This window comes from Sander lucioperca, chromosome 21, assembly GCF_008315115.2.
Source record: "Sander lucioperca isolate FBNREF2018 chromosome 21, SLUC_FBN_1.2, whole genome shotgun sequence".
In the NCBI taxonomy this organism is placed as follows: Eukaryota; Metazoa; Chordata; class Actinopteri; order Perciformes; family Percidae; genus Sander; species Sander lucioperca.
Genome location: NC_050193.1, coordinates 2,770,118 through 2,797,617, shown reverse-complemented (window position 1 = coordinate 2,797,617; position 27,500 = coordinate 2,770,118). Strand labels below are relative to the sequence as shown.

At 42.7% G+C, this 27,500-nt stretch overlaps 2 protein-coding genes and 2 long non-coding RNA genes across 6 annotated transcripts in view; 3 read left to right on the top strand and 1 right to left on the bottom strand.

Annotated features, from left to right (window-relative positions):
- LOC116049982 (keratin, type I cytoskeletal 13-like) overlaps positions 1-27,500 on the top strand; it is a 511,520-nt gene that overhangs the window by 382,522 nt on the left and 101,498 nt on the right. The gene's annotated exons all lie outside the window — the stretch shown is intronic.
- LOC118494131 lies at positions 4,202-5,490 on the top strand. The gene is made up of 3 exons (XR_004896194.1): positions 4,202-4,234; positions 4,349-4,455; positions 5,118-5,490. It is a non-coding gene; the product is annotated as an uncharacterized LOC118494131 (long non-coding RNA).
- Positions 6,309-7,704, top strand: LOC116049993. Its single transcript, XR_004104957.2, has 5 exons — positions 6,309-6,830; positions 6,935-7,040; positions 7,257-7,362; positions 7,479-7,546; positions 7,650-7,704. It is a non-coding gene; the product is annotated as an uncharacterized LOC116049993 (long non-coding RNA).
- si:dkeyp-113d7.1 (uncharacterized protein LOC407709 homolog) overlaps positions 22,167-27,500 on the bottom strand; it is an 11,541-nt gene continuing 6,207 nt past the window's right edge. For all 3 annotated transcript variants that reach the window (XM_031300036.2, XM_031300035.2, XM_035996658.1), the window contains 2 exons: positions 24,414-24,711; positions 22,167-23,703 (listed from right to left, as the gene is read on the bottom strand). In XM_031300036.2, coding sequence (XP_031155896.2) covers positions 22,883-23,703; positions 24,414-24,711 — 1,119 coding nt within the window. In that variant the 3' untranslated portion in view covers positions 22,167-22,882. The remainder of the gene's footprint in view (positions 23,704-24,413; positions 24,712-27,500) is intronic.

Here is a 27,500-nt window from a genome sequence, read left to right as displayed (position 1 = left end):
TTATAATGAAAATGCATGTTGATGGAATATGTGAATATTGCAATAGTCAAGAGACCATAGAGCATGTAATTATGTATTGTCCTAAATACCATCAAGCCAGACAAAGATTGATTTCACAACTTGGTGGAAACCAGATGACATTAAATTGACATGATATACTGCATTTATTGTTTTCTTTTTTTGAAGAGAACTGGGTTATTAAAAAGAATTTAAGAAAGTGTAGGTTGACCACTTGATCCACACTCCAGTCCAGATGGTGGCGGTAATGCACCAAAAAGCTGGTTGCCAACCGCCATAAAAAAAAACAAGAAGAAGAAGAAGAATAAGTTGTATTTGAACACGAAGCGCCAAAAAGGTCCCGCCATGGATGTTGTCGGTACACGATCCGTTCTGCGCATGCGCAAAATGTTCGCGCATGCGCTGTTGTACGAGGATTTACGACAGTGCACGATCTGTTCCACGCTTCCGGTCAACAGCCAAGCTAACGTTAGTTTAGCTAACAGTTAATTCGGCTAACCGCTAGCTGATTGTAGCGGTCTGCCGTTAGCCTCCACAGGCAAGCTAACGTTAGTTTAGCTAACAGCTAATTCGGCTAACTGCTAGCTGAGACAGCATGTAATAACTTTAACCTCAAACCCTCAAAATAAAACGTGAAAATAACCGTTAACATATATAACAGCTGTTACGTCAGTTCTACTTTACTTGTGCTCATTTAAAATACAATCACTCAATACTTGTCTTTATTGTTATTACTGTGAAGTCTTAATTTAGCTGTAGCCTGCTTTTCCCATTACGTTTGAGTTAACGTTATTTTAGACTGAATCTAGCTGTCAGCTAGCGGTTAGCCGAATTAGCTGTTAGCTAAACTAACGTTAGCTTCCCGGTGGAGGCTAGCCATAGGCTAGCGTGGAACAGATCGTGCATGTCGTATCCTCGGTAAAATAGTATTATCTTGCGCATGCACAGAACGGATCGTGCAGGCAGAATGGATCGTGTACCGACAGATGTATTAAGAGAAGGTCCCGCAGGCAAAATTACGAATCCCACTATGGCCACGCCAAGACCCGCCCTACGAAGCAGCTCGATTGGTTGGGGTTAGGCATTTGACCTCGAGTGGTTAAGGTTAGGGTTAGGGGATTGGTCAGGAGATAGGACCTGTACACGTAAGCATGGACACCTGGCCAATTAGTGTGTGAATGCTATTGAAGGGCGGGTCTTGGCGTGGCCATAGAGAAGCGCTGAACAGAGAAGACGTGACAGGTTCCACCTGTTTGCACACGGCACTGGAATAACGGCGAAGCTCGGAACGACCCTTTGCACTGCTGCTGACATATTTTTTTTTGCTGCAGGACACCGCTACACTTTAGTCTTCCACACAAGGTAATGTTCTGTTATTTTATTAATCTGTCTGGTTTGCAAACTGTTTGTCATGCTGTTTGAATTGTAACGTTAAGTTAGCCAACTTGCCAGTTGTGCAAACATGCACTAGCTTGCACCAATTACTGCTTTAGTGGTTCAGAAAAAAACAGACTAAAACTGTTGGCTAAGTAACATTAACGTTAGTTTGTGAAATGTTTATGTTAACGTTAGCAAACTATGTTGGCTCGCTAGCTAATATGCCCATGCCTTTTTTCTTTTCTTTCGGTTAGCTGGCAAAGTAACGTTAAGGCTATCTTAAACGTAACGTTAACTGATGTTACATTAATATAAAATTGCACAACAAGGAAATTACCTAGCTAATTGTTAAACATTATGTAGCTAGAGAGAGAATGTGCATGAAAATGTTAGATTTTATATGGTAACGTTAACTTTACATGTGAAATAATGCTGGCTACAGCTTAGACTGGGCTCGATTTGGCGCTTTCTGTCACGTTCTCCACTCAACGAACATTATTAGGGAAATACATTGGTGAAAAAATGTAACGTTAGTTCAAGCAAATAGCAAGGTTAACGGGGGGGGGGGGTTTGCCGCTCACAGGCTGCTGCTAATTAACACACTTACACCCAATTACTCTTAAGTCCAGTCTGTGCGATCCAAAGCGGTTATAAGACATATTCCTTAAGTGGTAGGGGAAAAAAGGAATCACAGGCTGTTGTTACTGCAGGAATAAGCTGCGTATCACTGTCTTCAGAGGGTCTGCAAACTGTGCATGTGCGTTGTTTTCCCCTAATTCCACTCGCAGAATATAGAGGCACACAGAGTGCTGTTCTCAGATCTGCACGTTTTCTCTCACATGTATCCCAGAGGCAGCCTGTGCGACGCTCTGGATCTGTGCGTATTGGCTGTTGCGGGAGTCCCGGTGTTGTGCCGAAAACAGACTGCCTGCCGAAATATGACTGCACGCCGCTAGAGGGCAATGTTGGTCATGTTGTCCTGATATCCAAACCAAGAGTAAATAAAATGTTATTTTAAAAGTTACAGTAACGTCCCATTTTTGAGGGGGGAAAATATTTGTCACAAGTTTACACAAGAAAAATATTGGACATACAGATTACATAGCCTACATACACACATTAATAGGACATTACATTATATACATACACACATATCATGGATCAAGACACATACAAATGTATTCTCCGTTACTTATTAAGTGGTGAGTATCCAGAGGGATACTCCAAGAACGAAAAAACGAATTTTTGTCGAAAGGCCAACACTTTTGATGTGCAAGGTAAGAAGACGTGATGCGTTGTCAACCACCACACATTTATTAATTTATAGATAGATCAGTTTACAGGGTTCATACGTTTTGAAAAAAACTGGAAAAGTGCAAATTTCAGGGCTGGAAAGTTGTTTTTTTTAACGCAGCATATTAATATGTGATTAATTTCAAAAAATCGTTTAATAAATAATTATTTCACGTCTTAATCTTAACGTTCTATTCGGAAAGTGATATTACGAGTCATTCATTTTATTGTTAAAGCTCTGAGGGTAAACTTGAACACATGTTTATTCCTATTGTATAATGTCGACTGACATTTTCAGGAATACATGGAAATTTGCCAAAAAGTCATGGAAAAGTCATGAAAAAGTCATGGAAATGCATTGGTTAAAATGCGTATGAACCCTGAGTTTATATTTGAATGTGTGATCTGCTCGTATGCAATAACAGATCATGTTAGTAATTAATTAACAGAACTACTGCCGAAATATGACTGCACCCCACACAATCACCGAGTAATGCTAGTGCACCAATCACATAGATTATTGTGATTTTAACGTACAATTTCATATTTTGTAAAGGCAACTTTAGGTGTTTATATAGAATAGCCACCTCCAAAAAAGTCAGTGATCTCTTTATCATAGACCTATATATTACTTTTTTCCAAACTAATACAGCTTACTATTTTTTCCAAAGACGGAAAACTCTTCTACAAGAAGAAAAAGAACACCATAGAGGTGGTGTGTGGACCTGCAGAGGCTGCCACAATTTTTAAAGATTTTCACGACAGCAGCAGGGATGCCATCAGCAAACGGTTCTACTGGCCTGGAATGTCAGATGACATTGACACATGGGTAAATGTTTAAGGTGGCCTCTACAGCTATAATCACACTGTATGATCTCACACTTAAATACATCTAGGCTAGGTCTACTGTAATTCATCAATGTTTGAAATCTTACATAACAAAAATACTTGACTGCTTTAACATGTGTATATATATATACTTTTTTAGAAGAATAAAAAAAAACATGTCTTTAATGTTATCCCTCCCATACCACGCACACACAAACATTTCAATTCAATTCATTCAGGTGGCCCAGTGTGTGCACTGCCAGGCCAGTGGAGCTCAAATCAAGGAGGAGAAGCTTCACACACCAATCACTGTAAGAAAAAAAATCCTATATTTTTCCTGATTAATTCACCTCGTGCCCATAGTGTCTTTTTGGTTTTTCCTTTGTCTTTACCCTTGCTGTCTTTCATCCCAACAGATGTTGTCCAGTTATGTCCTATTCCTTGTTCTTGATGTTCACCTGACAGTCACCTATGTGTCTTTTAGGTAACACATCCATTTGAGCTTGTTGGCATGGACCTGATAGGGAAGCTGACTGTGACTACAGAGGGATACAGTTACATATGTGTTATGATTGATTACCTAACCAAATGGGCACAAGCTTACCCTCTTAAAACTAAAACGGCTAAAGAGGTATCTGGCTGTATCCTCAAATTTTTTTACCAGTTTGAGGCTCCCAGGAGGATTCTTACAGACCAGGGGAAGGAGTTTGTAAATCAGGTAAAATAAAACTACTTGCAATGTAGCTACCAACAATAATTTGTGGGGGGAAAATAAAATACCTTCAGTCACTTTAAAATTCATTATTTGTAAAGTGAGAAAAATGTATTTCAGATCAACACTGATGTCTGCAAGATCCTTGGGATAAAAAGAAGCCTTTGTGCGCCATATCATCCTCAAACCAATGGTCTTGTTGAGAAAATGAATGGTACCATACAAAGGTAAGCAAAATTAGTGGGAGTTGTGAACCTGTATCAAGAAATACAGCCCCTATTGAAGTTATTTCTACACTATACCAGGGGGATTAGAGCAGAAATTTGTCATGCACTCGGCATTACAAATCTTCCCAGACTGCATATAGCTGCAGTTAATTATTTATGGGCCTCTTTTACAACATATATTCATATTCGACCATATATATATATATATATATATATATATATATATATATATAAAATAGATATAGATTAAAAAAAAATTTCATTCCATATATTCAAACTTTACATATATACAGCATGAAATTAGATAGATAGATAGATAGATAGATAGATACGTACAACTGAAAATATTTCATATATATTCATATCACATTTCAGAGCTCTGAGAAAACTTGTAGGGCAGAGGCCTGACACATGGGACCAGCATCTAGATGCTGTGATGTTTGGTCTACGGACCAAAAAACAGTCAACCACCAAATTTTCGCCATTCTATATGATGTTTGGCAGGGAAGCCAGATACCCGTCCCAGGTCCCTGAGGAGTACATGTAATACGTTATGATATTGTATACAATATTATTTTTAAAAGGTGGACAGCAGCGTGGAGAGTGCTGTGGAGAATGACAGCCCTACAGAGGACATTATTAATATTAGTGATGCCCTGCAGGCTGCTCGACACACCACTGCCACAAGCCACATCAAAAACCAAAAGACCACAAAATCAAATTTCAAGGTGGGTGACAAAGTGTGGCGGTTGAATGTGAGAAGCCAGCAGCGAAAGGGAGGAAAGTTGGAGCCTGACTTCTTGGGACCTTTCAAAGTCATAGCTCTACAGGACAAGAGTGCTGATCTGGAAAGTGAGGGAGGTCGTGTTTTTCCTAAAATCAAAACCGACCACCTGAAAATACACACCGACAAAAAGGAAAGAATACCACATAAGATCCTCAACTCCACAGGGGTAACCTCAAGCTCTGCCTCGATCCCTGCCTCCACTCCCACCCCTGCTTCATCCTCCACCTCTGCCTCCACAACCATCCCTACCTCCACCCCTGCTTCATCCTCCACCTCTGCCTCCACAACCATCCCTGCCTCCACTCCCACCCCTGCTTCACCTCCACCTCTGACTCCACAACCATCCCTACCTCCACCTCTGACTCCAACATCCCTACCCCACCTGCTTCACACCTCCACCTCTGACTCCACAACCATCCCTGCCTCCACTTCTGCTTCCACCTCTACTCCTGCTTCAACCTTGAGCTACACTGTATCAGCTACCACTGATAAATGTATGTCTTTCTTTCACTCTACAATAATGACAGCTGATCAAACAGTTTGTCAATTTGAATTTATAGAAAGGCAATTGTTTTGGCATTATTACAATATCAGTACTTTTAGCTAAGAAGCATTGTTTCTTTTATTTACCTACATTACAAATAGGCTTAATTTCGCTTAGCAACTAATTTGGTAATGGCTTGAATGTAACAGACTTTCATTACTATAAAAAAAGTTTCGCACTAAAGCTTTAATGAATGTGCATTAAAGAAATATTTGTAAGTAATGACATCTATTCATTGCAATTTATGTGATGAATATTGCACTATTCAATATGCTGTGCTTATGTATTTTGTTATTTTTCTTAGGTGTGATGGATGCATGGAAAGGAAAGAATCCATACATTCTTCTTTCCAAAGTTGGGCCCTACAAACTGTTTTATGCAGATATAGCAAGAACAGCCCCAAATATGCAGTTGGAGAGTGAGGTACAGGGTGTTTACATAGGGGATTTATGCAGTTAGATATGCAGAAAACAGATCCTATTTGATATTGTATGTCATTTCATCTCAATGAGCACAATGGGCGAACAAGGGAAAAGGCAATTGCTGTCGACACGTTTGCCATGACTGATGTTTGGAATAATAAAAGCAAACTGCGTGAAGTATGTGGAGATTTTACAGTACATATAGACTCAAGTATTTATTTATGCATCTTTGAGTTAGTCCTTCCGAGCGATGTATAAATATACCTTTTCTACCCATGTTTTTCTAATTTTAGCTTGATCCACTGATGTTGAAATTAATCATTGGCATTGTCAATAAGAACAACCACTGGATATTGATGGTGAGTTAAAGTGTCATGGTTAGAAATCGTGCTTTTGAGTCTGCATTTCAATATTCCCTCTGTTGAGCCTTTTCATGTGATAGCGTAGCATGTATACAAACTTCGCAAACATCGGGATGAAAAGGGTGAAAACCTATTAATGAATGTAAAAATAGCAAGGTGTACTTTCCCATTTGTACAATAGGTTATGCTTCCATCAGAGAAGAGGTCATTGTTCCTTGATCCTCTTGGGGAAAAGGCAAAGGACATAAAACACTGTCAAGGTGTGACAAGGTAACTTGTATAACACACACACAAACACCCTGTAAAACCATGCTGTAATTTATCCTTTACATATATCTATGTACTTTATTTCTGTTTTATTAAGAGCATTCATGAGACAAAGGGGACTCAATATCTCAAAATGGTCATGCACCTCTCTCCCTCACCCTCTGCAAAAAGATGTGACATCTTGTGGAGTATTTGCATTAAAGGTTGGTACAGAGATTTAATATTAAAATGGTTGCATACCACCAAATTACAAAGTTCATCTGAACAAGTGTAAGAATCGTTGTGCACTTTAATGTCATTGTTTCATGTCTCTTGAGATAAAAAAAAAAAACACTGTTTATGTAAACTTGTGTGATTTTACTAAACCTTTACACCTTTTAATAGATGCTTTATACTAACACAAATACACATTTATTTAGTTTGCAGAATGCATTTTAAAAGGGCAGAGCAGCTCCTTTGGATCATCAAAAAAACACATTGAGGGACTAAGAAAGGTCATTGCAACCACTCTACTGGAAAACAGCGGTATGTTGGTGACATGCTGGAGTATTGCATGGATAGCTTATTTTAGTTAAATTGATTATATAAGTCTTATAACAATAACAGAAAACTGAGCTGTTATGGTTCGTTGATTTTGTCAGATGACCTCAGTGAACTCTGCCACATCTGTGGTAACGTGGAGGATGGCCAGGATGAGACAGTTTCCTGGGTAGCCTAATTTTGTTGTTGTCAGTATAAGATTTCAAAAGATTTTAAGAGAGAAAGCCTATGGACACTGTATGTGTTAATTTATATCTAATTCTCTTTTTCAGATATCCTGTGACTCATGTCATCGGTGGTACCACCAGCGATGTGCCAAATGTATCAGTGACTACGTGTGTGAGGCTTGTAGTGATTTGGCTGTAGTTTGAAGTTGTGTGTGTGTGTGTGTGTGTGTGTGTGTGATTGTGTGATTGTGTGTGTGTGTGTGTGCGTGTGCGTGTGTGTGTGTGTGTGTCAGAACAAGTTCAGCTACATCGTTGTCTACATGTTGTGGTCATTGGATCGAAAATGATCCTTCATCAGCTGCATCGAATGAACTCCAGCATTTGATGACACAGTTCATCATGGTTTTTTTGCCTCTTCTGTTTCTGTGTTTCTTTACATGTGTGAGCGTATACGCTCACACATGTAAAGTATGAGTGACAGGCGGCCTTATTCTGGCTCTGTGTCACCATTTGCTTGTTAGTCAAGCCATCTGGAAGTGTCAGTGAGTCTTCGTCAGCCTCGGACACATTTTCTTCTTTTGTCCTTCATTCGTATTCACATTTTATACATTTAGCAAAAGCCAACAGTACTGTTAGTACAGTATGTAATGAAACATGTTTTTTGGTTTTTGTCCATGTTCCTACAATCTTTCTACAGCTTCCTCCTCTCCTGTGTTATCCTCCTCCGTGCATTTCCATGTATTTCTGATAAAGAAACTTTGAAAACAGGTCAAATGTGACCCAAAAACAACACATAGGTGAAATTACTGAAAAAAGTAAATAACTAGACCAACAGTTATTTAAATATGTAGAAATGTAAATTATAGCGTTTTTGACATTACAGAGGTTCTTGGTTTCTGTCTGTTTGCCTGTTATGAACGTTGTTACTACTGAATTACATTGTTGGATATTTGTCATTGTTTTTTTTTGTGAATAAACAATAACTAGTGTGTTGGTACATATATCATTGTGAGTGCTATATTTTTTCATGGGACCTGCCGAAATGTGACTGCCCCCCCCTAACTCAGGACAGCAACGTCTGACAATCACACAATTTGCTATACTTGCATGTTATGAGGTCTACTAAAAGTCCCGAAAGGTTTGTCTTTGTCAGCCTTTGCAATCCTGAGTTATGGGGGTGCAGTCCTTTTTTGGCAGGGGTATATGGGACCTGCCGAAATGTGACTGCCCCCCCTAACTCAGGACAGCAACGTCTGACAATCACCCAATTGGCTTCTGTATTTTATTCAAAGTGTATTTTTTTCAAACTTTTCAGGACTTTTAGTAGACCTCAGTCACATGTATTACATTTACATTATTACATTTTATATAGCCTACAGAACACACACACAAAGCGACGCACGGGTCTGCTCCAGAGCTCCGTGAGTTTGAGCCTGAACCATGTAGACTGTTAACGTCACGGCAACACGGGAATTTAAACTTTGTGTTGCTTAAAACAACTAGGCTAATGACATTCGGGGCTACAATGAAAACATTTGGGGCTGAAGTCCTTCAAAAGTGACCTGGTAAATATTGGTGCATATAACTATTTAGACTGACCAACATTGCCCTCTAGCGGTGTGCAGTCGTATTTCGGCAGGCAGTCTTTTTTCGGCACAACACCGGCATTGCTGCTGCTCAGAGAGGGAGGACTGCAGGTCGAACAAGTCTGCAAGTCTGTCTGAAGAGGCTACTGCCTATACTTTGACAAACTTGGGCAAACTGACTGTTGTATTTTTTTTGACTGGTACAAATCATGTGGAAATGTAAATTATGTGTTTTTTCTAGTGCCTTAAAAATACAGTTATTGAGACATTACAGACTATCATGGCCAGTATTCCACAATTTCACCTTTACCTTGCCTGTATAACAACTGCATGTGTACATTTAGCACTTATAACTCATTGAAGGTACATTTGTCAAGAGTACATTCTGAGAAAAGAGTGGTAGGTAGAGACAACAGTGATTTGACTATAAATCTGGCATTTCATTGCCCTGTGTGTGATTTTAAGCAGCCATTTGTTGAGAGGGACATGTTTATTCATTTAAGGGGGCATCTAAGACAGAAAGAAACGGTGCCATGTCCATTTAGGGCCTGCAAGTTTCAAACAAATGTTTACTCAACATACAATGCACACAAGTGCAGAGAACACCAACATGCATCAGACTATGATGTGGCAGTCGTAGTGCAAAATGTCTCAAATGTTTCCCAGGATATTGACATTGAACATGATCCAGTAGAGCTTTCAGATGAAAATGAAACTGTCCCGGTAGCAGGCAGTAGTGATGAGGGATTAACAGAGCAGTTACAGTACAATCTGGCTGCCTTCTTCTTGAAAATGCAGACTATTCTCCATGTATCCACGAGGGCAACACAGGAAATCATTGAGCATATTGATCAATTGTTTTCACTGTCAGAAACAGTTTTCAGAGAATCTCTAATCAAAATACTGGAAAAACATAACTGCCCCTTTACTGACACACTTGTTAGTGAGATTGTCCAGGCAGTTTCAGAGAGTAATATTTTGTATAAATCTGTTACCTCTGAAGGCCCACTGTCAACAGCAAAGAGGAGAAAGTCATATTATGAGGATAAGTTTCCATTTGCCAAGCCTGTAGAGTACCTTATTGAGTCGTCAAGGCGTACATTTATGTATGTGCCCATTCTCACATCTTTGCAGTTGTTGTTGAAAAAAACAGATGTACTTGAGAAAGTCCAAGAAACCACCTCACAGTTGCCTGGACAGTATTGATCATACTGTGATGGCTCCTACTTACAGGAAAATGAACTTCTTTCAGATGAGGGTACAAAATGATCAATAATTCTTTATGTTGATGATTTTGAAATTGCAAACCCTCTAGGAACATCAAAAAAATACACAAAGTATGTGCAGTTTATTGGACATTAGCTAACCTGCTCAGCACTCCACTCTACTCATTTGGCTCTTTTGTGCAACTCAAATGATGTACGGCAGTTTGGATATGAAAAGGTTTTTGCACCTCTCTTTGAGTGACCTAAAAACTCTTGGGAAAGACGGTGTTTACATTGAGACATTTGGTCACTGTCTCAAAGGCACAGTGTACTCTGTTGTGGCTGATAACCTCGCTGCCCATGGGCTAGCTGGTTTCAGTGAGAGTTTCAGGGCTACATATTTTTGCAGATTTTGTCTTGCCACCCAGACAGATATGCAAACATCAAATGCAGTCACTGGTAGTTTTGAGATGAGAAGCAAAAATCTGCATGATAACCTTGTTCAAGAAATGCACAACAATGACAGTGAAGAGAACTACGGTGTAAAACACAGTTGTGTTCTCTCTGACCATCTCTCATATTTCCATCCTGTCACAGGATTTCCACCTGACATCCTTCATGACCTGTTTGAAGGTGTGGTTCCTGTCGAGTTGGCACATTCTTTGAAGGGTTTGATTGCAAGGAAGTATTTCACTTTGGAAGAGCTGAATAGGGCAATATTGTCATTTCCCTTCCAACATTCTGATAAGGTTAACCGTCCTCACCTGATTCCTCAAAGTTTTGCCACTCGAGGAACAATTGGTGGGAATGGGCATGAGAACCACGCTCTGCTTAGACTGCTACCTGTTCTCATTGGCGCCAGAGTCCCTGAAGGGGACAAATTCTGGGTGGTGCTAATGGAATTAAAAGATGTAGTTGAGCTTGCCATGTCTCATACTTTCACAGATGATACCATTCAGTACATGGCCTGTAAGATTTCAGATCACAGGCAGCTGCTTCAGGAAGTATTCCCCAACTTACGATTACGGCCAAAGCATCATTACATTGAGCATTATCCTCATCTCATAAAGTGCTTTGGTCCTCTGGTGCATCTGTGGACAATGAGATTTGAGGGGAAGCACAAAGTCTTCAAGGCAGTTGCTCGTGGCACTCATAACTACAAAAATGTGTTGAAAACTTTGGCAGAGAGACACCAAAACATGATGGCATTCTATTTGTCATCACCAAGATTTTTCAAGCCACCAGTACAGACTTCAAAAGTGGAGTCTGTTTATGTTGAGTCATTGTCTACTGATACACATGCGTTAATATCAAGCATCACAGACAGCAGCAGTGTATATGGCACAAAACAGGTTACTATTGAAGGCACAACTTTTGTGACTGGCATGTTTGTTTGCACTGGGGCACACGCTGCCTTGCCTGTGTTTAAAGAGATCAAAAACATATTACTTATCAGAAATGACATTTTCTTTCTGCTGAAAGACTATGAGGCCTGGTATGTTGAGCATTTGCGGTCATATGAGCTAACAGATAATAAAAGCAAGGGCCATACGGTGAAATCTGCATGTCAGCTAACTGACCAAATGCCACTGTTTGCTTACAGGGTTTCAAGCAAGCTAATTCTCACAACTAAGCATTTCATTCCAGTGTCCTAGTAAGAGAGCAGTACATCCCCAGCCTTCTTCTCAGGGACCTGAGGGAGGTTTAAGATCTGTCTGGACCTTCAGTAAACACTAGTGATCACCTTAATGGACACACTGGACAACATAATTAAAGTCTATTTTCCACAGTGACCTATGTGTCATAACAAAGTTTAATACATGCAATGTGGTGGTTTATTGTCTCTTAATACACTTTGGATATCCTAATTATACCATACTCTGTTTTAAAATGTTTAACCAATAGTTTGACATTTTGGGAGAGTCTGATGTTTACATTGTTACCACACTCTTGTCTGTATGGTTAATGAAGCTACAGATAGATAATGTGTTGGTGGTCTAGGCAGCTAGTGAAAAACAGCGGCAGCACCTGGAGTAGCTCTGTCTGTTTTATGTTACAGGTTTCCCTAACACAGTGTAAATGGAAGCGACTGATGTCCTGAAACTAAGGGTCATCCTTGATGATGTCAACGCTGAGAGGCTTATTTTGCCTTCTCGTCCTGAGACTGTAAATGCCCTCATAGTTGAGATAAAAAAAGAAGTTGAACCTTGCCTATGACTTTTGTCTTCAGTTTCAAGACCCTGAATTTGACAATGCCTTATGCAATTTAGTTAACATCGAGGACCTACCATCCAAGGCAACCATTAAGATAGTTAGATTTGTTGAGCCAGATCTCAGTTCAACCAGCACAGACGATACAGTGTTGCTGTCTGATAACACAGATTCACCAGAGCGTCTTTGCCGATGGCCAGAGATCTTTGTTATTCCAACATTCTCCTATGAGGTGGAGCATGCTCTAAGAGAGGGCAACTCTGCATTTGTCAAAGAGGGGAAAACTCATGTCAAAGTCATGATTGCAGCACTGTTTGATCTGGATAAAGAGCTTAAAATTATTGTTGTATAGTGTTAATATGGTTTGTCATCAGGGGCGACTCGCGCCGGGGTCACCCCTGATGACAGTCATAACTGCTTGCAGTTCTAGTTTGATATTGCTTCTACCTGCATGTAAAAAACAATGTTTTTCTTTACATCATTAAGCTTTTGGTAAGCTTAATGATTTGTACAATTACACTCCCACACCCTGAACATGTATTCCCTTTTCAGGATGAGTTGGAGGCAAACCAGGATGGAGCAGTGGCTCTGGTGGCAGTGGTGAATGAAGAGGAGGTGCCTGCTGGAGTTCCCTTTGAAACTCACCATGTGTCAATTGTCCTAGAGGATCAGGTTGTAATGTCTCACAGATCTTGGACTGATTCACTGGTGGTTTTGTTTGGACTGATCTATGCCCTTCATTTGAGCTATCCTGAGAAACTAAGTGGCTTCTTTGAGTTCATCCAGGTTGTCCTCTTAAACCTTGATGATGGAAGAAAGCAGCTTAAACCTAAGTTACAAGCCTTGAGAAATGAGCTAGAGTAAAGGTGTTAACATGTTCTTTTGTTGAAGGTCAGTAGTGTTCTGAAAATCTTTTGGCTTGCATACCAAAACTGTTTCGGTTTAGATTTCTGTGTTGAAACAGATTCTGGTCTACACAATTACAGCTGGGTTGGTTGGCTTTCTACTTAAGCTGTAGTGAGAAACGCGGGCAATGATTAATAATGTAATGTTTTCAGTTTAAAGGTATTTTTGTACTAGATTTCTGTGTTAAAACAGATACTTGTCTACACAATTACAGCTGGGTTGGTTGGCTTTCTACTTAAACTGTAGTGAGGAACATGGGCACTTAATAATGTAATGTTTTCAGTTTAAAGGTATTTTTGTACTAGGTTTCTGTGTTGAAACAGATACTTGTCCACACAATTACATCTGTCTTTGTTGGCTTTCTACTTAAGCTGTAGTGAGAAACACTAATATTGTAATGTTTTCAGTTTAAAGGTATTTTTTGTGCCAGTACATACATGATCAATAATAGCATTTATTTAATTTTGTTTTTATTTTTATGAGTGTTAATTTCATAGTGTTTCTGACAAACACGTTATTTCGAGAGCTGTGGACATTGAAATGTTTTAACATTGTTATTCAGCATTCAACTAAATAAATAGCTGAAGTTGTGTCAGACAATTGTGTTTATATTGTGTTAATGCCACTTAAAAGGTTTAAGGCAATCGGTTTCCTCAAATTAATTGAGTAGCCACAACTGAGTTTAAAGTTGTCACAACTAATATATAATAATTTTCTTTAGTGGAAATAAACTGAGTAAATGAAACCTAAGAGGTAACATTTGTATAAAGAAGATGAATTTAAGTTAGTCTTACTTGAATCAGATAACTTTTTATTAACACATTTTTTTTTGTTTGGTGAAATGCAACATTTGACTGAAAATACTTGACAGATATAAGTTATATAAACTGAATGGAATTAGTACTATTAACTTTATTTACCCAAGTCATCTTAACAATGAGTAATTGAGTTACTTGGACACAAATCAAATATTTTGTTATGCTTAAATTGTTTGAGTTAATAAACTTAAATGATTTAAGGCAATCAGTTTCCTCAAACGGTTTGAGTTGAACTAACTCATCAGGTTTTACAGTGTATCCTCCCAGAAAGTCTTGCAAAACTCCGGGGGGAGACCATCGATTCCAGGGGCCTTTCCCCCCTGCATGCTCTGTGGTGCTCTGAACACCTCTCCCTCAGTCAGGGGCCCTCTAGCTCCTTGTTATCATCCCCAGAAACTGTGGGAACTGCAGAACACGTTGAAAGCCTCGTCGTCTAGTTGCTGTCCTCCTGTCCATTCTTCTCCAGACTGAAAAAAAACTTGGTCCATTAGAGCAGCGCTCTGGAAACGGGACCGGCCCTGCGCCCCCTGTGCTTTCAAGCCCAGCAAGTCTGCTAAGATGGCTTTTTTGGACTTGAGGTCTTCAAAACAGCCTTGATTTCTTGTGGACTCTGCAGAACTCTGCAGGTCCACTATGGTTATCTCTAGATCTTTCATAGACTTGGTAATGTCTTGAGAAATATTGAGAGTGTACTGCTGACAAAGCTGCTTGATGTCAGCCTTACCAATGTCCCACCACTACCTCAGTGAACTAAAATCTCTCTTTCGGTCTCTAAAATCCTTGCAAAAGAAAATAAAAACATCCTAAAATGTGCATCCAAAATCAAAGCAGTGTTAAAATGCCAATATGCAGATCTGGGTTTTATATTGGCAATATAAACATCACAATACACACATGAATGATCAGAAAATTCAACAGGCAATATAGTACACCCTTTAAAAACATTCAAATGGTGCTTAAAACAATAAAACCTGTCTAATCTAGCCATATCTAAAAGATTTTCTCTGCTATGAACCCATGTGTACTGTTTCTCCTTTGCATGACGTTCTCTCCATACATCTGTTAGACTGTGAGTTTCTCCTTTGCATGACGTTCTCTCCATACATCTGTTAGACTGTGTGTCTCCATCAGCTCCTTCATGGTTCTTTTAGAAGCAGCATGTGGTCCACTATGGTTCCTGTCCAGTTCATCATCATGTGTACAGTTAAAATCTCCTCCTAAAAATAAAAACTCCTCTGGTTCACGCTCACTAAAAACCGTACTGAGCTCATTTAAAAAGAAAAAAATAACTATCAGGTCCTGAGTTTGGAGCATATATATTTATAAAAACCAAATTAAAAACCGCATATTTGGCTCTGACTACTAAAAGTCTGCCCTTTACTCTTTCTTCTACAGTGTAGGACTTTGGTAGAAAGTTTTTAGCAAATAGGAGTGCCACTCCTCCGCTGATGCTGCTAAGATGACCTAACACCACCTCCCCATCCCATTCCCTCCTCCAGTCGGTCCCCTTTAAAGTCTTGAAGGCAACATTGCTATATTTACTCTAAGTTTTAAAAACTCAAAGAGGCAAGCCCTCTTCCTCACATCTCTGCTACCATTCATATTAAGAGAGGTTTTAAAATGACTCATAATATCAGATGTGAGGAGAGACACACAAAAAGTAAGACCGACAGCAGACAAACTGTCTTACATTCCCTCACTTTCTCCATCATTTAAAAGCTCTAGTTTGATCCTCACAACCAGTTTCTTTAATCTGAAGAATTCTGGTAGAGTGAAGCCTCCCTCACCTCTAATGGCGCTTTTCCATTACATGGTACCTGCTCGACTCGCCTCGACTCTACTTATTTGGTTTTCCATTACGAAAAAAAGTACCTGGTACCTGCTAACAGGTACTTTTTTTAGTACCTCCTCAGTCGAGGTTCCCAGCGAGCTGAGGTGAGCCGAAAAGGTGACGTGAAAGCGACAGACGGGGGTGTCCTGAACAAACCCGCTATTTTTAAACAGTTTAGCCAGCTGTGTTTGTTGTTGCTGCCTCCAGCTTCTTCTGAAACTAAATGTGTCTTCTGGCAACAACACACCTTCCACGTTCTGTGTGTGTGTACGTTAGGTCACGGCAGTTTACTGCGGCGTCGCTTGTTACAGTTCTGCGGAGGCTCCAGGCAGAGCTTTCGCTGTATCCTACATACACACACACATGCTGGCTCGACGCACACACCAGCTGACAAATGTATACATCAGGCCACATAGTACACAGGCTACGGCGAAAGCTCTGCGTGGAGCCTCCGCAGAACTGTAAAACAAGCTCAAGTGGCCTGATGTTTATACTTGTGCGCTGGTGTGTGCGTCGAGCCGGCATAAAGACGACCAGCCACGCTGAGGCGGGACTAAAATCTGCAATGGAAAACGGACGCACAGTGTGTCGAGGCGAGGTGAGGCGAGTAGAGTCGAGGCGAGTCGAGCAGGTACCATGTAATGGAAAAACGCAATAAGATTCATCAGATCAGATTCAGCTCGTATTGAGATCAGTAACACACTTTTGTTCTCAAAATAGTCTTCAAGTTTTATATTTTTGTTGTTAGTTTTCTGAAGGAACTTTCTTATTTGTTGTACCTGGTACAGTTCTTCCTGAACCGAACCAACAGTGACCTGTGAGTCAGTAAGAGGCTGACTGACTTCAATGCAGTCCTCTTCCTCATCTTCCTCCATCTCCTCTTTCCCATCCTCCTCCACCTCCCCCTCCTCCTTCCCTTCCTCCTCCTCTCTCACTGCCACTTTTGTGGCCTGAGAACCACTGTTCTTGTCCTTTTCTTTTCCTTGCAGACATTTTTAGAACATTACCACTGTCACTCAAAACAACCTCATCATTTCTCTCTGCATCAACTGCTGCGACAACAGTTAGCTCAGCTTCAGCTGATTTGTCGATCACACCTGTCTGTTCCCCACACACACCTTCTATGACTTTTTTTTCTTTTTCTTCACCCACTACACTTTTCCCTGCCTCACACACACCTCCATTATCCTTCCCTCCCACTTCATTCACCCAAACACCCGGTGTATCTACAGTACTCACCCCGTGCGTCTGGTCGGACACGGCATCACCACGCCGCCGTACAGTGTGCGGAGTGGACATCGACCGCTCGGACGTGGCTGCCGGCACAGGCGCAGCATCCCCCCCGGACGGTGGGGGGTCCGCCGCTCCGGCAACGAGAGGTGCCCCCTCCTCGGCACCAGCATTCCCCCCCGGACCGGGAGGATTCGGATCACCTCGTCTCGGGCAGGCCCTCACCGTGTGTCCCACCTCTCCACAACCAAAACATTTCATCTCTGATGAAGTTGCAAAAATCACGTATTCATAATCATCTACCTTGACATGGAAGCGGAGGTTTAACTCCTCATTCCGATGGTTCAGTATCATATACAGCTGTCTGTGGTGAGACACTACGTGTTTCAACAATGGAGATTTACATCCAGACAGTGGTTCACCTTGTCCTCCCGGTCCAGGAAGATGACCACGGCGCCGTTCATCCGAGCAGCCGACTTAATACTACCGTGCCCGACCTTTTCCCCCACAGCTAAACTAATGTCCTCCATGCTTCACGGAAAACTAGGACAGATCTTTACTCCATGTTTTCTGGTGAGCGTGGAGAACCCCTCTCCATTCACCATGGCGCCTGCACACGAAAACCACCCAAATAAACCAAACTAACCACCAAAAAGCACTTTAAATTAAAGATAAAGTGACCTAACCATTAAACTAACCAAAACTAAATGAAATGATCAAAAACAACAAAACGCTGCAGCTCACTCACACACACAGCTCTGACTCAGAGAGACAGAGACATAGAGAGAGAGACAGAGAGAGAGGAGACAGAGACATAGAGAGAGGGACAGAGAGAGGGACAGAGAGAGAGAGCGGGGACAGAGACATAGAGAGAGACAGACATAGAGAGAGAGACAGAGACATAGAGAGAGAGACAGAGAGAGGGAGAGAGAGAGAGGGAGGAGACAGAGACATAGAGAGAGACAGACAGAGAGAGAGAGAGAGAGACAGAGAGGGAGAGAGAGAGAGCAAGAGGAGAGAAAAAAAAAACGTAAAAATTGCACACAAACAAAAAAACGGTGAAAAAGGTTGAAAAACATCGGAAACAAAGACAGAAAATTGGGCGTTTTTCCCCAAAATGATGTAGAGACCAGAAAGCCAACAGAGACGTATCATTAGTTTCTTTAATAATTCTTTTCCAGTACAAGATGCTGCATCACTTTTCTTCTTTTTTTAACTTTTATAACATTTTATTAGAAATGACAGAATCAATAAAGATTTGTACACAGTGAGCGATCGGCTGGTCGGTCCTTCGGGTCCTACAGGTCCTTTACGACTTTAAACTGGAATGATTTTAGTTCAACCAGAAGGAATGTTTCATGTTTTACTGGGTCGATAAAAAAACAAAATTATAACATCAGATTTTTTTAAAACACAGTTAACAGAGCGAGTTCCCCCCGTATACCTGGAAGGAAAATACTAGTTAACTGGCAGAAAGTACTTTAAAAAACAGGAGTACTCGCACACATTTGGCAGAAGATTGAAAAGTACTTAAAGTACTTTAATAACTGCAGAGGACTCGGAACCAGAACCCCGTATTCTGAAGATGAAGAAATGTTTTTTTTTATAACTTCACACCAATATTCCCCTAACGCTTCGGCTACGTTGAACGCGTAACGTACGCGGACCGTTTCACCGGAGGTTAGAGCGCCAACACAAAGGAAGAGGAAAGGGCTGAAATGAGGGACATCCGGCGGAATTTCCTGCAGCAACGAAGTAAGGCATACAAATTTTTTTTTTTTTGGTTCCGGTTTCCGACCGACCCTGTCAATTTATGTGCGACCCAAGTTTATTTTATGAGCTTGGGGAAGAAATAATACAAATGTAATAAATACACAAATAATAAAGTTTGAGGCGAACTATAATTACGTTTTTGTACAGCACTCTTGCGATGCAAGATGCCTGTTGTCCTCCAGCAATGCTGGAAGAGGACCCGATGTCGCCGCAGCGGCACTTAACGTAACTCAATCGTCGTGGGCAGCGCTAAGCTCCGGACGGAGCCACGGTGCCTCTGCTAAATAGTCTCAGGAAGGAACTTGTTTTGGTGGAACATGTGGACGTTCAAAAGTAGTTTTAGTCGTGCAACAGAAAACTCAGATTGGACAGATAGTCTAGCTAGCTGTCTGGATTTACCCTGCAGAGATCTGAGGAGCAGTTATAGTCCTCACAAATCCACCAGAGTTTAGAACACCAACACAGAGACAGAGGAAGGGGACGGACATCCAGCAGAAGTGGAACGTCGTGGATATAGACTACATTAGCCGAGATTTTGCGGATCTTCCGAGCCGTAGCTGTATCCCTTCTAGACACAACCGAAGTTTACGAGAAGGCTTTCTTAAAAAGAGAAGCTTTCAGGCTCTTGTTGGAAGAGTGGGGTTTGTGGAGCCTTCAGGCGGTCTGGGAGGGACACAAGCTCCTTTCAGTTTGACATTTTGGAAAAAGAACTAGATAGCTGTTTCCTGATAAGATATCAGTTACGTCTGTGCATCCAGTAACATTACAGAGACAGTTGTGTTTAGCCTAGCTTAGCACAAAGACTGGACGCAGGGAGAAATGGTCTGATTTACATGCAAATCTAGCTTCACGCTACAGGGACGTAGAAAGTAACTTCTACGCTTTGGCTACGTTGAACACGTAACGTATGCGGACCATTAGCGGAGACGGAGAGCTTTTCCTCTGGGATTGTTGTTGTTTCTTCCGTTTTTTGGAGCCGGCACCGTTTCAGGAGTATGGTTTTAGCACTGGTATCGGTGAAACGGCAAAGATACCCGACGCTAGCTGTAATCTTTATGATCAGTACACGGGGGTCTGGATCACGAGTTGCTGGTCTGGTTCTAGTACTCCAACTTGGTCACTGAAGTTTAGAGCTCAACAGTTTGGTTCTGGAAGTAAGAACCCCCCAAAAAAGATTCAGATTATCAGCGTTAGGTCTAAACCAGAAGAGTCCGAATGAAACCAGAGCTGCAAAGATTAATTCATTAGTTATAAACTATTAATGTCAAAAAAAGGTTGAGAAACTTAAACAACGTCAAAAGAGTCGGGAAAAAAAACATTTAAAAAGTGTTTAAAAAAACATTTAAAAATAGTCAAAAAAGTGCCCTTCTTCCTCCGACTGAACACTGAAGTTCATGATTGTTCTTTGATAGTTTCTGTACTTTTGACTTTTTCAAAATGTTCTTTTGGGGCAAATCAAAATGTTTTATGGTTAGTTGCAGCCCTGAAATCTTTAAAATATTCAGATACTTCTGTCTCTGAATGCCTTCCGTACGGACCCCACAGGTTTCACATTTAAAGTGACTAAAAGTTCGGAAAATGCGACAAAAAACGGTGGGAGAAAAGCAGCCAAAACATACAAAAAACCCACCAAAAACATCGACAAAAGAGTTGGAAAAAAAAAGTGACCCTTCTTTCTCCGGCGAACACTGAAGTTTAGGATACTACTTTGATAGTTTCTGTACACAGTCTTGTACTTTTTCTGCATTTTTCTAAATGTTCTTTTGCGCTGAATTACACGTTTTATGGTCTGGATTCCTCTCGGAGCTTCTCGGCTTGATTTCCAGACTTAAACTTAGTAGTATACTTTTTTGTTTTTTGTTTTTGTTTGGGGTGAATGACTTCCAGAACCAGAGCCGTTTTAAAGAGAAGAAGCGAGCTCCATTTGTGCTTGTGTATCAGTAAGTACTCAGAGAAGATGTCCTGGGACTCGGTCCCGGCGGTTCAAAGATTATCTACAAGCCCCTCGTTATCAGACACACGGTACACGGACACTCAAAACACACAGACACTTGCATAAGAGCAAATCAGTCAGAGTCCACCCTGCCCACATATATATATATATATATATATATATATATATATATATATATATATGATGCAAAAGAGCACAAAAAAAAGGTATGAAAATGTAAGAAAAAGTCATAAGGAAAAAACTTTATATATAGTATTTATAAAAAAAGAGGAATAATACTTTGTTTTCCCGAGAGGTTAAAGGGTGAGCAGTAGGAGTGTAAGGACATCGATTCCAATATTATCATCGATGCAAAGTCAAAATATCGATACGTAAGATGCCTCTTAGTTTAGATTCCCGCTTTCTTTGCTTTTTATTAAAAAGAATAGTTTGTTTTTTTACTTAAACGTCTGGAAGAGCTCAGTAATAAAACTGACAAATCCTAGTTTAGTTGCTTTACGTGAGTTGATATAAATGTAACGGTTAAATGTGCGTTGAGGATATCGTCTCTTAACGATCGCAGGCCGGCGAACTGAATCTAAATCGTTTGTTGACAGACTTTAAAAGATATCAGTAAATATTGTATCGTTGTCCAAAGAATCAATATAATATGGTATCGTCATAGAGATGATGCCGATACCTTTTCTTCCTGCCAGATACCGATTCCGATACCTGAACTTGCGTGTTGTACAATACTGAGTATAGATCAGATACCAGTGTTTAAAAAAACTACATATTTTACTATGTAAACTATTGTTTACTACTATCGCTGTATGCATGTGTATGCATATCCCTGTATGCCTTTTTTTTATTTTTTCGACACATTTTTCTATGCTTTTTTCACACAAAAAAACTGTTTGACAAACAGTTTAACCCAAGCCAGACGGTACGACAGCAAAACATCCATACAGGCAGGGTTCAAAATTAACTTTTTCGTCCACCAGCCAAATGGCTAGTCAATGTTCACATTTCACCAGCCACTCAATAGAGTACCATTGTTTTTTTGGCTGGTGAGTGTAGCAAATCTACCAGCCACTTGCATATTTTACCAGCATTTGGCAAGATGGTGCTAATTTGGAACCCTGCATACAGGGATAGTAGTATACATTAGTGTACAGTATACAGTATAGCACTGTGGTCTCACAACAAGAAGGTTGGAATCCAGGCCTTTCTGTGTGAAGTTAGTATGTTCTCCCCATGTTTGTGTTGTAGATACTATACATAAAGTATAAAATAATGCACTTCAAAGTAACGTTAGATGCAATGTTATGAGTGTTTATGTTGTTCTTTCTTTGAAAGTAGCCAGTTACATCACTTCCGTTGTGCAGCCTGTAGGGGGAGCTCTTGGCCAGCGTCTCAGTCATTAAACTACTGACTTGAGAGCTGAACAGTCTTAGTATTGTTTTAACTCAAGTTATTTCTTCCCCTAGTCAGGGTATAACATCTGCATAGGTTTCCCCCACCATCAAAAAACATGTACTAGGTTCTCCAGCCAGTGCCCTTGAGCAAGGCACTGGCTCAGGTCTGGAGTTGGTCCGCCGGGCGCTGTGATTGGCTGCCCACTGCTCCCTTTAAGGGATGGGTTAAATGTAGAGAATGAATTTCGCTACATGTATGTGGCAATAAAGTACCTTTACCTGAAAACATATGTATTTTATAACACACTGGTATTGGATCTATACTCGGTATACGACACGCAAGTTCAGGTGTCGGCATCGGTAAGGAAGAAATGGTATCGGACCATCTCTAACTTACACCCCCCCCTTGTAATGCAAGAGTTTGATTTCAGCTGCTGTCGCTGCCCACCGTGCTGCTGCTGCTGCTGCTGCTGCTGCTGCTGCCGCCGCTCGCCGAGTCCGCCCGCTCCCGCTTGTGAATCTGCTCGTGTGCTTTGAGGTGGCCCGACTGGCTGAAAGTCTTGGCGCAGTGCGGGCAAGCGTACGGCCGCTCGCCCGTGTGAATCTGCTGGTGCGCCTTCAGGTGTCCGAGGCGGCCGAAGCTCTTCCCGCACTGCGTGCAGCCGAACGGCCGCTCGCCCGAATGGATCTTCTCGTGGGTTTTCAGCACGCCCGAGTTGCTGAAAGTCTTGCCGCACTGCGAGCAGGTGAAGGGCTTCTCGCCCGTGTGGATCTGCACGTGGTTGCGGTAGCTCGCCTCCTTGGTGAAGCTCTTGCCGCAGTGCGGGCAGCAGTACGGCCGCTCGCCCGTGTGGCTCAGCTGGTGCGCCTTCAGCTCCTTCGACTGGCCGAAGCTCTTCCCGCAGGCGGCGCAGATGAACGGGCGCTCGCCGGTGTGCAGCCGCTGGTGCGAGCGCAGGTCGTCGGCTTTGGTGAAGCCCTTGGGGCAGTGGGCGCACACGTACGGCTTCTGGCCCGTGTGGATCAGCTGGTGGCGCTTCAGGTTCCCCGCCTGGCCGAAGCTCTTGCCGCACTGCGAGCAGGTGTAGGGCCGCTCGCCCGTGTGGATGCGCTGGTGCGTTTTCAGGTTCCCCAGCGTGCTGAAGTTCTTGCCGCACTGCGTGCACGAGAACGGCTTCTCGCCCTGCATGTTGCGAGGCTTCCTCACCGTCGGGCTCGCCGTTTTCCCCGTGAGCACGCTCCCTCCTGCTAGGAGAGAAGACATCAGCATTTAATGAATCGCCGTCCAAAGCACCATCGAGAACCGGTTCCAACTTGGAATAGTTTCTAAAACATTGAGTTTAACTCTGTTATTTTGTAAACTTAAGCGGGGTTAAACGGGTTGTAAACATGTTCTTTAAAAGGAACACTGAAATGTTCTGTTTAAATATGCAAATCAGACATTATGTTAAACTAACTTTTTTGGTAAATTTAGGAAATCTACAGAAAAATTTGGACATGGACTGGACTGACAAATCCTGGACTTCTAAGTATTTATTTACTGACGTCAAAGGTAAAGCCGCGTGCTTAGTTTGCGGAGAACAGATCGCTGTGTCACAGCACAGATCCACTTTTGCGACACGACTGGAGCGTGGTGGGGCGACGCCGTTATCTCAATACATCCGTGGTTGGTGCGCCACGCCCTTGACCAGGCAGCTGATTGGACGAACGCGTCACGTGGGTCTGGCTACTCCCGAAATTTCAAAAGCAACCATCGTGGCGACACGCAAGAGACCTCAGTCCCCCAGTCTCCCCTGTGCTCCGCTTCTATTGGACAGTCGCGTTCAACGGATTCATTTGCATAAATAAAGTATCGTAACGGGTCTCGGTGTCGACAGATAGATACAAATGAATTGTTGTTCTCGGATTAAATTGTTTTGGTAATCTCGATTAAAACCTAACTATTTGCACGGCCGTACCTTCGCTCCCTCCCTCCGCCGGCGTCTTGCCGTCCACGGCCGGCTGCAGCTCGTACAGCGCCGCCGCTCCGAACTCCGGCTCCAGTTTGGCGCCGCCGGGGTCCATCAGCAGGGCGTCGGGCCGCAGCTTGTTGAGCTCGGTGCGCAGCTCGGCCATGTGGATCGACTCCAGGCCGTTGGGCGCCGACATGGCGTTGGAGTCGGAGTACTCGCACTTGAGCGCGCTCAGCTCGGTGGCGTAGTAACACTGCAGGTCCACGTGGTGGTCCGACTTGATGTACTCCAGAGTGTCCGTCACCTGGAACCCAGACAGCCGCAGTCACACACGGAACACACCAACAAGTGGAGAACACACACACACACACACAGTCTCTCACACTCACACACACACAGAGAGAGACCGTCACACACAGACACACACAGAGAGAGACCGTCTCTCACACACACACAGAGACTCTGTCACACACACACTGTCTCACACACAGAGACCGTCTCAAACACACACACACACACACACACACACACATAGAGAGAGACCGTCACACACAGACACACAAGTCTCACACACACACACACACACACACAGAGAGAGACTCTGTCTCACACACACAGAGAGACTCTGTCTCACACACACACACACAGAGACTCTGTCTCACACACACACACAGAGACTCTGTCTCACACACACACACACACAGAGACTCTGTCTCACACACACACACAGTGACTCTGTCTCACACACACACACAGTCTCACACACACACAGAGACAGTCTCACACACACACACACACACACACACACAGAGACAGTCTCACACACACACACACACACACACACAGAGACAGTCTCACACACACACACACACACACACAGAGACTGTCTCACACACACACACACACACAGAGACTGTCTCACACACACACACACACACAGAGACTGTCTCACACACACACACAGAGACTGTCTCACACACACACACAGAGACTGTCTCACACACACACAGAGACTGTCTCACACACACACAGAGACTGTCTCACACACACACACAGACTGTCTCACTCACACACACACACAGAGACTGTCTCACACACACACACACAGAGACTGTCTCACACACACACACACACACACACACACAGAGACTGTCTCACACACACACACACACACACACACACACAGAGACTGTCTCACACACACACACACACACACACACAGAGACTGTCTCACACACACAGAGACTCTGTCACACACACACACACACAGACTGTCACACACACACAGAGACTGTCTCACACACACACACACACACACACAGAGACTGTCTCACACACACAGAGACTCTGTCACACACACACACACACACAGACTGTCACACACACACACACACACACACACACACAGAGACTGTCACACACACACACACACACACACACACACACAGAGACTCTGTCACAAACACACACACACACAGACTGTCACACACACACACACAGAGACTGTCACACACACACACACACACACACACAGAGACTGTCACACACACACACACACACAGAGACTGTCACACACACACACACACACAGAGACTGTCACACACACACACACACAGAGACTGTCACACACACACACAGACTGTCTCACACACACAGAGACTCTGTCACACACACACACACACACACACAGAGACTGTCACAGACACACACACAGACAGAGACTGTCTCACACACACAGAGACAGAGACTGTCTCACACACACAGAGACTGAGACTGTCTCACACACACAGAGACTGTCTGTCACACACACACACACACACACACACACAGAGACTGTCTGTCACACACACACACACACACACACACAGAGACTGTCTGTCACACACACACACACACACACACACAGAGACTGTCTCACACACACAGAGACTGTCTGTCACACACACACACACACACACAGAGACTGTCTGTCACACACACACACACACACACACACAGAGACTGTCTGTCACACACACACACACACACACACACACACAGAGACTGTCTGTCACACACACACACACACACACACACACACAGAGACTGTCTGTCACACACACACACACACACACACACACACAGAGACTGTCTGTCACACACACACACACACACACACACACACACACACAGAGACTGTCTGTCACACACACACACACACACACAGAGACTGTCTGTCACACACACACACACACACACACACAGAGACTGTCTCACACACACACACACACAGAGACTGTCACACACACACACACACACACACACACAGAGACTGTCTCACACACACACACACACAGAGACTGTCACACACACACACACAGAGACTGTCACACACACACACACACACACAGAGACTGTCACACACACACACACACAGAGACTGTCACACACACACACACACACAGAGACTCTGTCACACACACATACACACACAGAGACTCTGTCACACACACACACAGAGACTCTGTCACACACACACACACACACACACAGAGACTGTCACACACACACACACACAGAGACTCTGTCACACACACACACACACACAGAGACTGTCTCACACACACACACACACACACACACACACTGTCTCTCACACACACAGAGACTGTCACACACACACACACACACACACAGAGACTGTCACACACAGACACAGTCTCTCACACACACTCACACACACACACACACACACACACACACACACACACAGAGACTGTCTCACACACACACACACACACACAGAGACTGTCTCACACACACACACAGAGACTGTCTCTCACACACACACACACAGACTGTCTCACACACACACACACACAGAGACTGTCTCACACACACACACACACACACAGAGACTGTCTCACACACAAACACACACAGAGACTGTCTCACACACACACACACACACACACAGAGACTGTCTCACACACACACACACACAGAGACTGTCTCACACACACACACACACAGAGACTGTCTCACACACACACACACACAGAGACTGTCTCACACACACACACACACAGAGACTGTCTCACACACACACACACA